At 55.9% G+C, this 13,263-nt stretch overlaps 1 protein-coding gene across 1 annotated transcript in view; it reads right to left on the bottom strand.

Moving 5' to 3' along the window:
• LOC140396005 (integrin alpha-D-like) overlaps positions 1-13,263 on the bottom strand; it is an 86,983-nt gene that overhangs the window by 51,410 nt on the left and 22,310 nt on the right. The window contains exons 10-12 of the mRNA XM_072484043.1: positions 12,972-13,085; positions 5,972-6,076; positions 787-897 (exon numbers count right to left, since the gene is read on the bottom strand). Of these exons, the coding sequence (XP_072340144.1) occupies positions 787-897; positions 5,972-6,076; positions 12,972-13,085 (330 nt within the window). The remainder of the gene's footprint in view (positions 1-786; positions 898-5,971; positions 6,077-12,971; positions 13,086-13,263) is intronic.

Below are 13,263 nucleotides of genomic sequence, written 5' to 3'. Positions count from 1 at the left end.
AGAGTCACTCGGTCAGAGTCACTCGGTCAGACTCACTCGGTCAGACTCACTCGGTCAGACTCTCTCGGTCAGAGTCACTCGGTCAGAGTCACTCGGTCAGAGTCACTCGGTCAGACTCACTCGGTCAGACTCACTCGGTCAGACTCACTCGGTCAGAGTCACTCGGTCAGACTCACTCGGTCAGACTCACTCGGTCAGAGTCACTCGGTCAGACTCACTCGGTCAGAGTCACTCGGTCAGACTCTCTCGGTCAGACTCTCTCGGTCAGACTCTCTCGGTCAGACTCTCTCGGTCAGAGTCACTCGGTCAGACTCACTCGGTCAGACTCACTCGGTCAGAGTCACTCGGTCAGACTCACTCGGTCAGAGTCACTCGGTCAGACTCTCTCGGTCAGACTCTCTCGGTCAGACTCTCTCGGTCAGAGACACTCGGTCAGACTCTCTCGGTCAGACTCACTCGGTCAGAGTCACTCGGTCAGAGTCACTCGGTCAGACTCTCTCGGTCAGACTCACTCGGTCAGACTCTCTCGGTCAGACTCTCTCGGTCAGACGCACTCGGTCAGAGTCACTCGGTCAGACTCTCTCGGTCAGACTCTCTCGGTCAGAGTCTCTCGGTCAGATTCTCTCGGTCAGACTCTCTCGGTCAGACTCACTCGGTCAGACTCACTCGGTCAGAGTCACTCGGTCAGAGTCTCTCGGTCAGAGTCACTCGGTCAGACTCTCGGTGTGGTCCGTGACGGGGTCAATGTGAAATACCTTAGCCAGTTTCTAAATCCCAAATACGCACCTTCCACAAAATGACCCCAATTAAAACCAGTAAGAGCAATCCCCCGACAGCACCTCCAGTTATAAACGGAACGTAATTCACCTCCTGGATTATTTCCACATCTGTTGTCACCTGGAAGGAGGGAAGAAGGATTGGAAATGTCAAATCAAAATAACTGGACAACTTCAACAAAAGGATCTCACAGTGTTCACATCTGGTTAGACCACACTGGGAGCACTGTGTACAGTTCTGGTCAGGTTAGACCACACTGGGAGCACTGTGTACAGTTCTGGTCTGGTTAGACCACACTGGGAGCACTGTGTCCAGTTCTGGTCCGGTTAGACCACACTGGGAGCACTGTGTCCAGTTCTGGTCCGGTTAGACCACACTGGGAGCACTGTGCACAGTTCTGGTCTGGGTAGACCACACTGGGAGCACTGTGTCCAGTTCTGGTCCGGTTAGACCACACTGGGAGCACTGTGTACAGTTCTGGTCTGGTTAGACCACACTGGGAGCACTGTGTACAGTTCTGGTCCGGTTAGACCACACTGGGAGCACTGTGTACAGTTCTGGTCTGGTTAGACCACACTGGGAGCACTGTGTACAGTTCTGGTCTGGATAGACCACACTGGGAGCACTGTGTACAGTTCTGGTCTGGTTAGACCACACTGGGAGCACTGTGTACAGTTCTGGTCTGTTTGGACCACACTGCGAGCACTGTGTACAGTTCTGGTCTGGTTAGACCACACTGGGAGCACTGTGTACAGTTCTGGTCTGGTTAGACCACACTGGGAGCACTGTGTACAGTTCTGGTCTGGTTAGACCACACTGGGAGCACTGTGTACAGTTCTGGTCTGGTTAGACCACACTGGGAGCACTGTGTACAGTTCTGGTCAGGTTAGACCACACTGGGAGCACTGGGTACAGTTCTGGTCTGGTTAGACCACACTGGGAGCACTGTGTACAGTTCTGGTCTGGTTAGACCACACTGGGAGCACTGTGTACAGTTCTGGTCTGGTTAGACCACACTGGGAGCACTGTGTACAGTTCTGGTCAGGTTAGACCACACTGGGAGCACTGGGTACAGTTCTGGTCTGGTTAGACCACACTGGGAGCACTGTGTACAGTTCTGGTCCGGTTAGACCACACTGGGAGTACTGTGTACAGTTCTGGTCCGGTTAGACCACACTGGGAGTACTGTGTACAGTTCTGGTCTGGTTAGACCACACTGGGAGCACTGTGTACAGTTCTGGTCCGGTTAGACCACACTGGGAGTGCTGTGTACAGTTCTGGTCTGGTTAGACCACACTGGGAGCACTGTGTACAGTTCTGGTCTGGTTAAACCACACTGGGAGCACTGTGTACAGTTCTGGTCTGGTTAGACCACACTGGGAGCACTGTGTACAGTTCTGGTCCGGTTAGACCACACTGGGAGCACTGTGTACAGTTCTGGTCTGGTTAGATCACACTGTGAGCACTGTGTACAGTTCTGGTCTGGTTAGACCACACTGGGAGCACTGTGTACAGTTCTGGTCTGGTTAGACCACACTGGGAGCACTGTGCACAGTTCTGGTCTGGTTAGACCACACTGGGAGCACTGTGTACAGTTCTGGTCTGGTTAGACCACACTGGGAGCACTGTGTACAGTTCTGGTCAGGTTAGACCACACTGGGAGCACTGGGTACAGTTCTGGTCTGGTTAGTCCACACTGGGAGCGCTGTGTACAGTTCTGGTCTGGTTAGAAAACACTGGGAGCACTGTGTACAGTTCTGGTCCGGTTAGACCACACTGGGAGTGCTGTGTACAGTTCTGGTCTGGTTAGACCACACTGGGAGCACTGTGTACAGTTCTGGTCTGGTTAAACCACACTGGGAGCACTGTGTACAGTTCTGGTCTGGTTAGACCACACTGGGAGCACTGTGTACAGTTCTGGTCCGGTTAGACCACACTGGGAGCACTGTGTACAGTTCTGGTCTGGTTAGATCACACTGTGAGCACTGTGTACAGTTCTGGTCTGGTTAGATCACACTGTGAGCACTGTGTACAGTTCTGGTCTGGTTAGACCACACTGGGAGCACATTGCACAGTTCTGGTCTGGTTAGACTACACTGGGAGCTCTGTGTACCGTTCTGGTCTGGTTAGACCACACTGGGGGCACTATATACAGTTCTGGTCTAGTTAGACCACACTGGGAGCACTGTGTACAATTCTGGTCTGGTTAGACCACACTGGGAGCACTGTGTACAGTTCTGGTCTGGTTAGACCACACTGGGAGCACTGTGTACAGTTCTGGTCTGGTTAGACCACACTGGGAGCACTGTGCACAGTTCTGGTCCAGTTAGTCCACACTGGGAGCGCTGTGTACAGTTCTGGTCCGGTTAGACCACACTGGGAGCACTGTGTACAGTTCTGGTCTGGTTAGACCACACTGGGAGCACTGTGTACAGTTCTGGTCTGGGTAGACCACACTGGGAGCACTGTGTATAGTTCTGGTCTGGTTAGACCACACTGGGAGCACTGTGTACAGTTCTGGTCCGGTTAGACCACACTGGGAGCACTGTGTACACTTCTGGTCCGGTTAGACCACACTGGGAGCTCTGTGTACAGTTCTGGTCTGGTTAGACCACACTGGGAGCACTGTGTACAGTTCTGGTCTGGTTAGATCACACTGTGAGCACTGTGTACAGTTCTGGTCTGGTTAGACCACACTGGGAGGACATTGTACAGTTCTGGTCTGGTTAGACCACACTGGGAGCTCTGTGTACAGTTCTGGTCTGGTTAGACCACACTGGGGGCACTGTATACAGTTCTGGTCAGGTTAGACCACACTGGGAGCACTGTGCACAGTTCTGGTCCAGTTAGTCCACACTGGGAGCGCTGTGTACAGTTCTGGTCCGGTTAGACCACACTGGGAGCACTGTGTACAGTTCTGGTCCGGTTAGACCACACTGGGAGCACTGTGTACAGTTCTGGTCTGGGTAGACCACACTGGGAGCACTGTGTACAGTTCTGCTCTGGTTAGACCACACTGGGAGCACTGTGTACAGTTCTGGTCTGGTTAGACCACACTGGGAGCACTGTGTACAGTACTGGTCCGGTTAGACCACACTGGGAGCACTGTGTACAGTTCTGGTCTGGTTAGACCACACTGGGAGCACTGTGTACAGTTCTGGTCTGGTTTGACCACACTGGGAGCACTGTGTACAGTTCTGGTCTGGTTAGACCACACTGGGAGCACATTGTACAGCTCTGGTCCGGTTAGACCACACTGGGAGCACTGTGTACAGTTCTGGTCCAGTTAGTCCACACTGGGAGCACTGTGTACAGCTCTGGTCCGGTTAGACCACACTGGGAGCACTGTGTACAGTTCTGGTCTCGTTAGACCACACTGGGAGCACTGTGTACAGTTCTGGTCTCGTTAGACCACACTGGGAGCACTGTGTACAGTTCTGGTCCGGTTAGACCACACTGGGAGCACTGTGTACAGTTCTGGTCCTGTTAGACCACACTGGGAGCACTGTGTACAGTTCTGGTCTGGGTAGACCACACTGGGAGCACTGTGTACAGTTCTGGTCTGGTTAGACCACACTGGGAGCACTGTGTACAGTTCTGGTCTGGTTAGACCACACTGGGAGCACTGTGTACAGTTCTGGTCTGGTTAGACCACACTGGGAGCACTGTGTACAGTTCTGGTCTGGTTAGACCACACTGGGAGCACTGTGTACAGTTCTTGTCCGGTTAGACCACACTGGGAGCACTGTGTACAGTTCTGGTCTGGTTAGACCACACTGGGAGCACTGTGTACAGTTCTGGTCCGGTTAGACCACACTGGGAGCACTGTGTACAGTTCTGGTCTGGTTAGACCACACTGGGAGCACTGTGTACAGTTCTGGTCTGGTTAGACCACACTGGGAGCACTGTGTACAGTTCTGGTCTGGTTAGACCACACTGGGAGCACTGTGTACAGTTCTGGTCTGATTAGGCCACACTGGGAGCACTGTGTACAGTTCTGGTCTGGTTAGACAAGACTCAATGCTGCCAATAGGGTAGGTTTTAGGCACCTGAGAAGGTACAGGGATTTGTAGCGGCTGGAGGAGGTTACAGAGATATGGAGGGTTGTAGGGGCTAGATGAGGTTACAGAGATAGGGAGGGTTGTAGGGGCTGGAGGAGGTTGCAGAGATAGGGAGTGTTGTAGGGCCTGGAGGAGGTTACAGAGATAAGGAGGGTTGTAGGGGCTGGAGGGGGTTACAGAGATAGGGAGGGTTGTAGGGGCTGGAGGAGGTTACAGAGATAGGGAGGGTTGTAGGGGCTGGAGGTGGTTACAGAGATAGGGGGGTTGTAGGGGCTGGAGGAGGTTACAGAGATAGGGAGGGTTGTAGGGGCTGGAGGGGGTTACAGAGATAGGGAGGGTTGTAAGGGCTGGAGGAGGTTACAGAGATAGGGAGGGTTGTAGGGGCTGGAGGTGGTTACAGAGATAGGGAGGATTGTTGGGGCTGGAGGAGGTTACAGAGATAGGGAGTGTTGTATGGGCTGGAGGTGGTTACAGAGATAGGGAGGGTGTAGAGGCTGGAGGAGGTTACAGAGATAGGGAGGGCTGTAGAGGCTGGAGGAGGTTACAGAGATAGGGAGGGTTGTAGGGGCTGGAGGAGGTTACAGAGATAGGGACGGTTGTAGGGGCTGGAGGAGGTTACAGAGATAGGGACGGTTGTAGGGGCTGGAGGAGGTTACAGCGATAGGGTGGGTTGTAGGGGCTGGAGGAGGTTACAGAGATAGGGAGGGTTGTAGGGGCTGGCGGAGGTTACAGAGATAGGGAGGGGTGTAGGGGCTGGAGGTGGTTACAGAGATAGGGAGGGTTGTAGGGGCTGGAGGTGGTTACAGAGATAGGGAGTGTTGTAGTGGCTGGAGGAGGTTACAGAGATAGGGAGGGATGTAGGGGCTGGGGGGGTGGGACGGGGGTGGGGGGGGGGGGGCTAATGAGGGCCATCGAGGGATTTGCAAACAAGGATTAAAGTTCTAAAATGGTGATCTTCGGGATCCGGGAGCCAGTGTGGGTCAGTGAACACGGGGGAGGGTGTGAGGCCAACGTCGTGTGATTTGAGCGATGGGACAGCGATGTGGCGCGCGGAGCAGTCAAGCTGTGGTTGGGCTGAGGTTTGTGCAGGGCAGGATGTGGGAGGGGAGCTGGGAATGGGTCTGAGTACCCACCTCGGAGGCGAGGAATCCTTCTTTATCCTTCTCACCTCCCGCCTGAGTATATCTCCTCTCATCGAATGATACCTTGGCGACTGTCAGAAGTCTGCATGTTTTAATCTTTAAAAAGAATCCATCAAACAAAACCTGTTATGTTCGTGTGCTGCGATAATAAATGAATTAGTGTCGGAGAATTGCCGGGGGCCGGCGTGAATCCCGCCCCCGCCGGTTGCCGAATTCTCCGGCACCGGATCTTTGGCGGGGGCGGGAATCGCGCTGCGCCGGTTGGCGGGCCCCCCCCCCGCCGATTCTCCGGCCCGCGAAGGGCCGAAGTCCCGTTGCTGGAATGCCTGTCCCGCCGGCGTGGATTAAACCACCTCTCTTCCCGGCCGGACAAGGCGGCGTGGGCGGGCTCCGGGGTCCTGAGGGGGGGCGCGGGGCGATCTGGCCCCAGGGGGGTGCCCCCACGGTGGCCTGGCCCGCGATCGGGGCCCGCCGATCCGCGGGCGGGCCTGTGCCGTGGGGGCACCCTTTTCCTTCCGCCTTCGCCACGGTCTCCACCATGGCGGAGGCGGGAGAGACTCCCTCCACTGCGCATGCGCGGGGATGCCGTGAGCAACCGCTGACGCTCCCGCGCATGCGCCGCCCGGAGATGTCATTTCCGCGCCAGCTGGCGGGGCCGAAATCAGTCCGGCGCGGGCCTAGCCCCTCAAGGTTAGGGCTCGGCCCCTCAAGATGCGGAGGATTCCTCTCCTTTGGGGCGGCGATATGCCGGACTGATTGGCGCCGTTTTTGGCGACTGTGGGCGGACATCGCGCCGATTGCGGAGGATCCCGCCCCACATTCAAGACGGGTTGTTTATTGTCGAATAAACTCTGGGTGAACTAAACTATTGTTCACCAAACTGTCGAGCTTCTAACCATGCTACTAACTGCTCCTGCAACTCTGATCAAGACCGGTTTGCAGTGTCCTGTTCCTGTTGATGGACACCTCGTGGTCGGAGGTGAGATTCTCCCTGGGGGGGGGCAGAAGGTGGTGTGTCACAAACGAGCTAAGATAGATCTCGCTGACCCCGTCATGCCCCTCGCCGAGTGATCCACCGTTCGATCACGGACCTGTCTCCCGTACGGGTCCCCTGAAGGCCTCCAGCCTTGGCGCACATCCCTGATGCCAGGGGTATGCGCCGATGCCCCCTCGGGGCTACTGCGGGCGTTGCCCCCTGGGTGGGCCGGCTGGCGGGTGGTGGCCGGGTGGGGTTGGGGGAGGGGTGGGGCGCCCACACGGCCGGTACAAGAACTTTCATCCTTGTTTGCAAAGCCCTCGATGGCCCTCAGTAGCCCCCCCCCTCGTCCCCAACCACCCCTCCCACCCAGTCCCTACACCCCTCCATATCTATGTAACCCCCTCCAACCCCACAACCCTCCCTATCTCTGTAACATTCTCCAGCCCCTACACCCCTCCATATCTCTGTAACCTCCTCCAGCCCCTACAACCCTCCCTATCTCTGTCACCTCCTCCAGCCTCTACAACCCTCCCTATCTCTGTAACCTCCTCCAGCCTCTACAACCCTCCCTATCTCTGTAACATTCTCCAGCCCCTACAACTCTCCCTATCTCTGTAACCTCCTCCAGCCTCTACAACCCTCCCTATCTCTGTAACCTCCTCCAGCCCCTACAACCCTCCCTATCTCTGTTACTTCCTCCAGCCCCCTACACCCCTCCCTATCTCTGTAACCCCCTCCAACCCCACAACCCTCCCTATCTCTGTAACCTCCTCCAGCCCCTACAACTCTCCCTATCTCTGTAACCTCCTCCAGCCTCTACAACTCTCCCTATCTCTGTAACCTCCTCCAGCCTCTACAACCCTCCCTATCTCTGTAACATTCTCCAGCCCCTACAACTCTCCCTATCTCTGTAACCTCCTCCAGCCTCTACAACCCTCCCTATCTCTGTAACCTCCTCCAGCCCCTACAACCCTCCCTATCTCTGTTACTTCCTCCAGCCCCCTACACCCCTCCCTATCTCTGTAACCTCCTCCAGCCCCTACAACTCTCCCCATCTCTGTAACCTCCTCCAGTCCCTACAACCCTCCCTATCTCTGTAACCCCTCCAGCCCCTACACCCTCCCTATCTCTGTAACCTCCTCCAGCCCCTACAACCCTCCCTATCTCTGTAACCTCCTCCAGCCCCGACAACCCTCCCTATCTCTGTAACCTCCTCCAGCCCCTACAACCCTTCCTATCTCTGTAACCCCTCCAGCCCCTACACCCTCCCTATCTCTGTAACCTCCTCCAGCCTCTACAACTCTCCCTATCTCTGTAACCTCCTCCAGCCTCTACAACCCTCCCTATCTCTGTAACATTCTCCAGCCCCTACAACTCTCCCTATCTCTGTAACCTCCTCCAGCCTCTACAACCCTCCCTATCTCTGTAACCTCCTCCAGCCCCTACAACCCTCCCTATCTCTGTTACTTCCTCCAGCCCCCTACACCCCTCCCTATCTCTGTAACCCCCTCCAACCCCACAACCCTCCCTATCTCTGTAACCTCCTCCAGCCCCTACAACTCTCCCTATCTCTGTAACCTCCTCCAGCCTCTACAACTCTCCCTATCTCTGTAACCTCCTCCAGCCTCTACAACCCTCCCTATCTCTGTAACATTCTCCAGCCCCTACAACTCTCCCTATCTCTGTAACCTCCTCCAGCCTCTACAACCCTCCCTATCTCTGTAACCTCCTCCAGCCCCTACAACCCTCCCTATCTCTGTTACTTCCTCCAGCCCCCTACACCCCTCCCTATCTCTGTAACCTCCTCCAGCCCCTACAACTCTCCCCATCTCTGTAACCTCCTCCAGCCTCTACAACCCTCCCTATCTCTGTAACCTCCTCCAGCCCATACAACCCTCCCTATCTCTGTAACCTTCTCCAGCCCCTACAACCCTCCCTATCTCTGTAACCTCCTCCAGCCTCTACAACCCTCCCTATCTCTGTAACCTCCTCCAGCCCCTACAACTCTCCCCATCTCTGTAACCTCCTCCAGCCTCTACAACCCTCCCTATCTCTGTAACCTCCTCCAGCCCCTACAACCCTCCCTATCTCTATAACCTCCTCCAGCCCCTACAACCTTCCCTATCTCTGTTACCTCCTCCAGCCCCCTACACCCCTCCCTATCTCTGTAACCTCCTCCAGCCCCTACAACTCTCCCCATCTCTGTAACCTCCTCCAGCCTCTACAACCCTCCCTATCTCTGTAACCTCCTCCAGCCCCTACACCCTCCCTATCTCTGTAACCTCCTCCAGCCCCTACAACCCTCCCTATTTCTGTAACCTCGTCCAGCCCCTACAACCCTCCCTATCTCTGGAACCTCCAGTCCCTACAACTCTCCCTATCTCTGTAACCTCCTCCAGCCTCTACAACCCTCCCTATCTCTGTAACATTCTCCAGCCCCTACAACCCTCCCTATCTCTGTAACATTCTCCAGCCCCTACAACCCTCCCTGTCTCTGTAACCTCCTCCAGCCACGACAACCCTCCCTATCTCTGTAACCTCCTCCGGCCTCTACAACCCTCCCTATCTCTGTAACATTCTCCAGCCCCTACAACCCTCCCTATTTCTGTAACCTCGTCCAGCCCCTACAACCCTCCCTATCTCTGGAACCTCCAGTCCCTACAACCCATCTATCTCTGTAACCTCCTCCAGCCTCTACAACCCTCCCTATCTCTGTAACCTCCTCCAGCCTCTACAACCCTCCCTATCTCTGTAACCTCCTCCAGCCCATACAACCCTCCCTATCTCTGTAACCTTCTCCAGCCCCTACAATCCTCCCTATCTCTGTAACCTCCTCCAGCCTCTACAACCCTCCCTATCTCTGTAACCTCCTCCAGCCCCTACAACTCTCCCCATCTCTGTAACCTCCTCCAGCCTCTACAACCCTCCCTATCTCTGTAACCTCCTCCAGCCCCTACAACCCTCCCTATCTCTGTAACCTCCTCCAGCCCCTACAACCTTCCCTATCTCTGTTACCTCCTCCAGCCCCCTACACCCCTCCCTATCTCTGTAACCTCCTCCAGCCCCTACAACTCTCCCCATCTCTGTAACCTCCTCCAGCCTCTACAACCCTCCCTATCTCTGTAACCTCCTCCAGCCCCTACACCCTCCCTATCTCTGTAACCTCCTCCAGCCCCTACAACCCTCCCTATTTCTGTAACCTCGTCCAGCCCCTACAACCCTCCCTATCTCTGGAACCTCCAGTCCCTACAACTCTCCCTATCTCTGTAACCTCCTCCAGCCTCTACAACCCTCCCTATCTCTGTAACATTCTCCAGCCCCTACAACCCTCCCTGTCTCTGTAACCTCCTCCAGCCCCGACAACCCTCCCTATCTCTGTAACCTCCTCCGGCCTCTACAACCCTCCCTATCTCTGTAACCTCCTCCAGCCCTACATCCCTCCCTATCTCTGTAACCTCGTCCAGCCCCTACAACCCTCCCTATCTCTGGAACCTCCAGTCCCTACAACCCTCCCTATCTCTGTAACCTCCTCCAGCCCCTACAACCCTCCCTATCTTTATAACCTCCTCCAGCCTCTACAACCCTCCCTATCTCTGTAACCTCCTCCAGCCCCTACACCCCTCCCTATCTCTGTAACCCCCTCCAACTCCTACAACCCTCCCTATCTCTGTAACCTCCTCCAGCCCCTACAACCCTCCCTATCTTTGTAACCTCCTCCAGCCCCTACAACCCTCCCTATCTCTGTAACCTCCTCCAGCCCCTACAACCCTCCCTATCTCTGTAACCTCATCCAGCCCCTACACCCCTCCCTATCTCTGTAACCTCCTCCAGCCTCTACAACCCTCCCTATCTCTGTAACCTCCCCCAGCCCCTACAACCCTCCCTATCTCTGTAACCTCCCCCAGCCCCTACAACCCTCCCTATCTCTGTAACCTCCCCCAGCCCCTACAACCCTCCCTATCTCTGTAACCTCCCCCAGCCCCTACAACCCTCCCTATCTCTGTAACCTCCTCCAGCCCCTACAACCCTCCCTATCTCTGTAACCTCCTCCAGCCCCTACAACCTTCCCTATCTCTGTTACCTCCTCCAGCCCCCTACACCCCTCCCTATCTCTGTAACCTCCTCCAGCCCCTACAACTCTCCCCATCTCTGTAACCTCCTCCAGCCTCTACAACCCTCCCTATCTCTGTAACCTCCTCCAGCCCCTACACCCTCCCTATCTCTGTAACCTCCTCCAGCCCCTACAACCCTCCCTATTTCTGTAACCTCGTCCAGCCCCTACAACCCTCCCTATCTCTGGAACCTCCAGTCCCTACAACTCTCCCTATCTCTGTAACCTCCTCCAGCCTCTACAACCCTCCCTATCTCTGTAACATTCTCCAGCCCCTACAACCCTCCCTGTCTCTGTAACCTCCTCCAGCCCCGACAACCCTCCCTATCTCTGTAACCTCCTCCGGCCTCTACAACCCTCCCTATCTCTGTAACCTCCTCCAGCCCTACATCCCTCCCTATCTCTGTAACCTCGTCCAGCCCCTACAACCCTCCCTATCTCTGGAACCTCCAGTCCCTACAACCCTCCCTATCTCTGTAACCTCCTCCAGCCCCTACAACCCTCCCTATCTTTATAACCTCCTCCAGCCTCTACAACCCTCCCTATCTCTGTAACCTCCTCCAGCCCCTACACCCCTCCCTATCTCTGTAACCCCCTCCAACTCCTACAACCCTCCCTATCTCTGTAACCTCCTCCAGCCCCTACAACCCTCCCTATCTTTGTAACCTCCTCCAGCCCCTACAACCCTCCCTATCTCTGTAACCTCCTCCAGCCCCTACAACCCTCCCTATCTCTGTAACCTCATCCAGCCCCTACACCCCTCCCTATCTCTGTAACCTCCTCCAGCCTCTACAACCCTCCCTATCTCTGTAACCTCCCCCAGCCCCTACAACCCTCCCTATCTCTGTAACCTCCCCCAGCCCCTACAACCCTCCCTATCTCTGTAACCTCCCCCAGCCCCTACAACCCTCCCTATCTCTGTAACCTCCCCCAGCCCCTACAACCCTCCCTATTTCTGTAACCTCCTCCATATGCTCTGCCGTGGACAGCGCCCCAGTCCCACGGCGGGGGGGGTTCACCCCGGCCGCTCGGCGTGTTGCCCCCCCCCCCACCCCAGCCCGCTTGGCCAGTGCCCGGCCCGGCAGCCCAGTCTCTCCTCTCTGTGCCGTACCACCTCTCTCTCTCTCTCTCTCAGCAGCCACAACGCGGGTTTCGGGAGCTTTAAAAGCACAAGTGAACACCCCGCGCTTTTTAAGGTGCCTTAATTGCACCTCTGGAGCCCCAAACCTTTCAAACCAGGATTCTTTAAAACCATGACCACAGCAGTCACACACACTAACCCAGGGTTTTAACCCTTACTGCAACAAATACGGATAATATTACCGATCTGAAATTCGCACATCCACCGCAGGTGGTTGGCGTGTCGATCGAGCGGGGGCTGCTTTGTCCTGGGTGGTGGCGGGCTTCGGCAATCGCACCTCCAGGGGCAATTAGGTCTGGGCATCCGATGCCAAGAGGGTTGTCACTCGGTTTCTTAACTCTCACGGACTCTCCGACGCAACACGGTAGCACAGTGGTTAGCACAATTGCTCCAGGGTCCCAGGTTCGATTCCCGGCTTGGGGTCACTGTCTGTGCGGAGTCTGCACGTTCTCCCCGTGTGTGCGTGGGTTTCCTCTGGGTGCTCCGGTTTCCTCCCACAGTCCAAAGATGTGCAGGTTAGGTGGATTGGCCGTGATAAATTGTCCTGAGTCTCCAAAATTGCCCTTAGTGTTGGGTGGGGTTACTGGGTTATGGGGATAGGGTGGAGGTGTGGGCTTGGGTAGGGTGCTCTTTCCAAGAGCCGGTGCAGACTCGATGGGCCGAATGGCCTCCTTCTGCACTGTCAATTCGATAATTCTAATTCTAAACGCCTGCCCCCGTCTCTCACCAAACGCAACACCCCCCCCCACACCCACTTTACCTTGGATATGTTAGTCAAGATCACGTAACCCCGCAGGGCAAAGGTCAGTGGCGTGTTGTACAGCAGCTGATCGACCAGGCAGTGCATCGCCAGCCTGCTGTCCGTGTCGCAGCCCTGCCGAGAGAGAGAGAGAGGCGTTCAGTGAGTCACACGCTCCCTGGTCTACCCTTGTAACCCTGACCCGCTCCCCTGGTCACCACCTGCTCTTGGCCAGCGCCCCCCCCCCGCCCCCCCACTCCCGCGATCCCAGTGTCCGTGTCAAATGATAACCTCTCTCAAAGCCCACCCGCTG

Source organism: Scyliorhinus torazame, chromosome 19 (assembly GCF_047496885.1).
Source record: "Scyliorhinus torazame isolate Kashiwa2021f chromosome 19, sScyTor2.1, whole genome shotgun sequence".
NCBI lineage: Eukaryota > Metazoa > Chordata > Chondrichthyes > Carcharhiniformes > Scyliorhinidae > Scyliorhinus > Scyliorhinus torazame.
The sequence above is the reverse complement of the archived record's forward strand: the minus strand, read 5'-3'. Positions and strand labels throughout refer to the sequence as shown.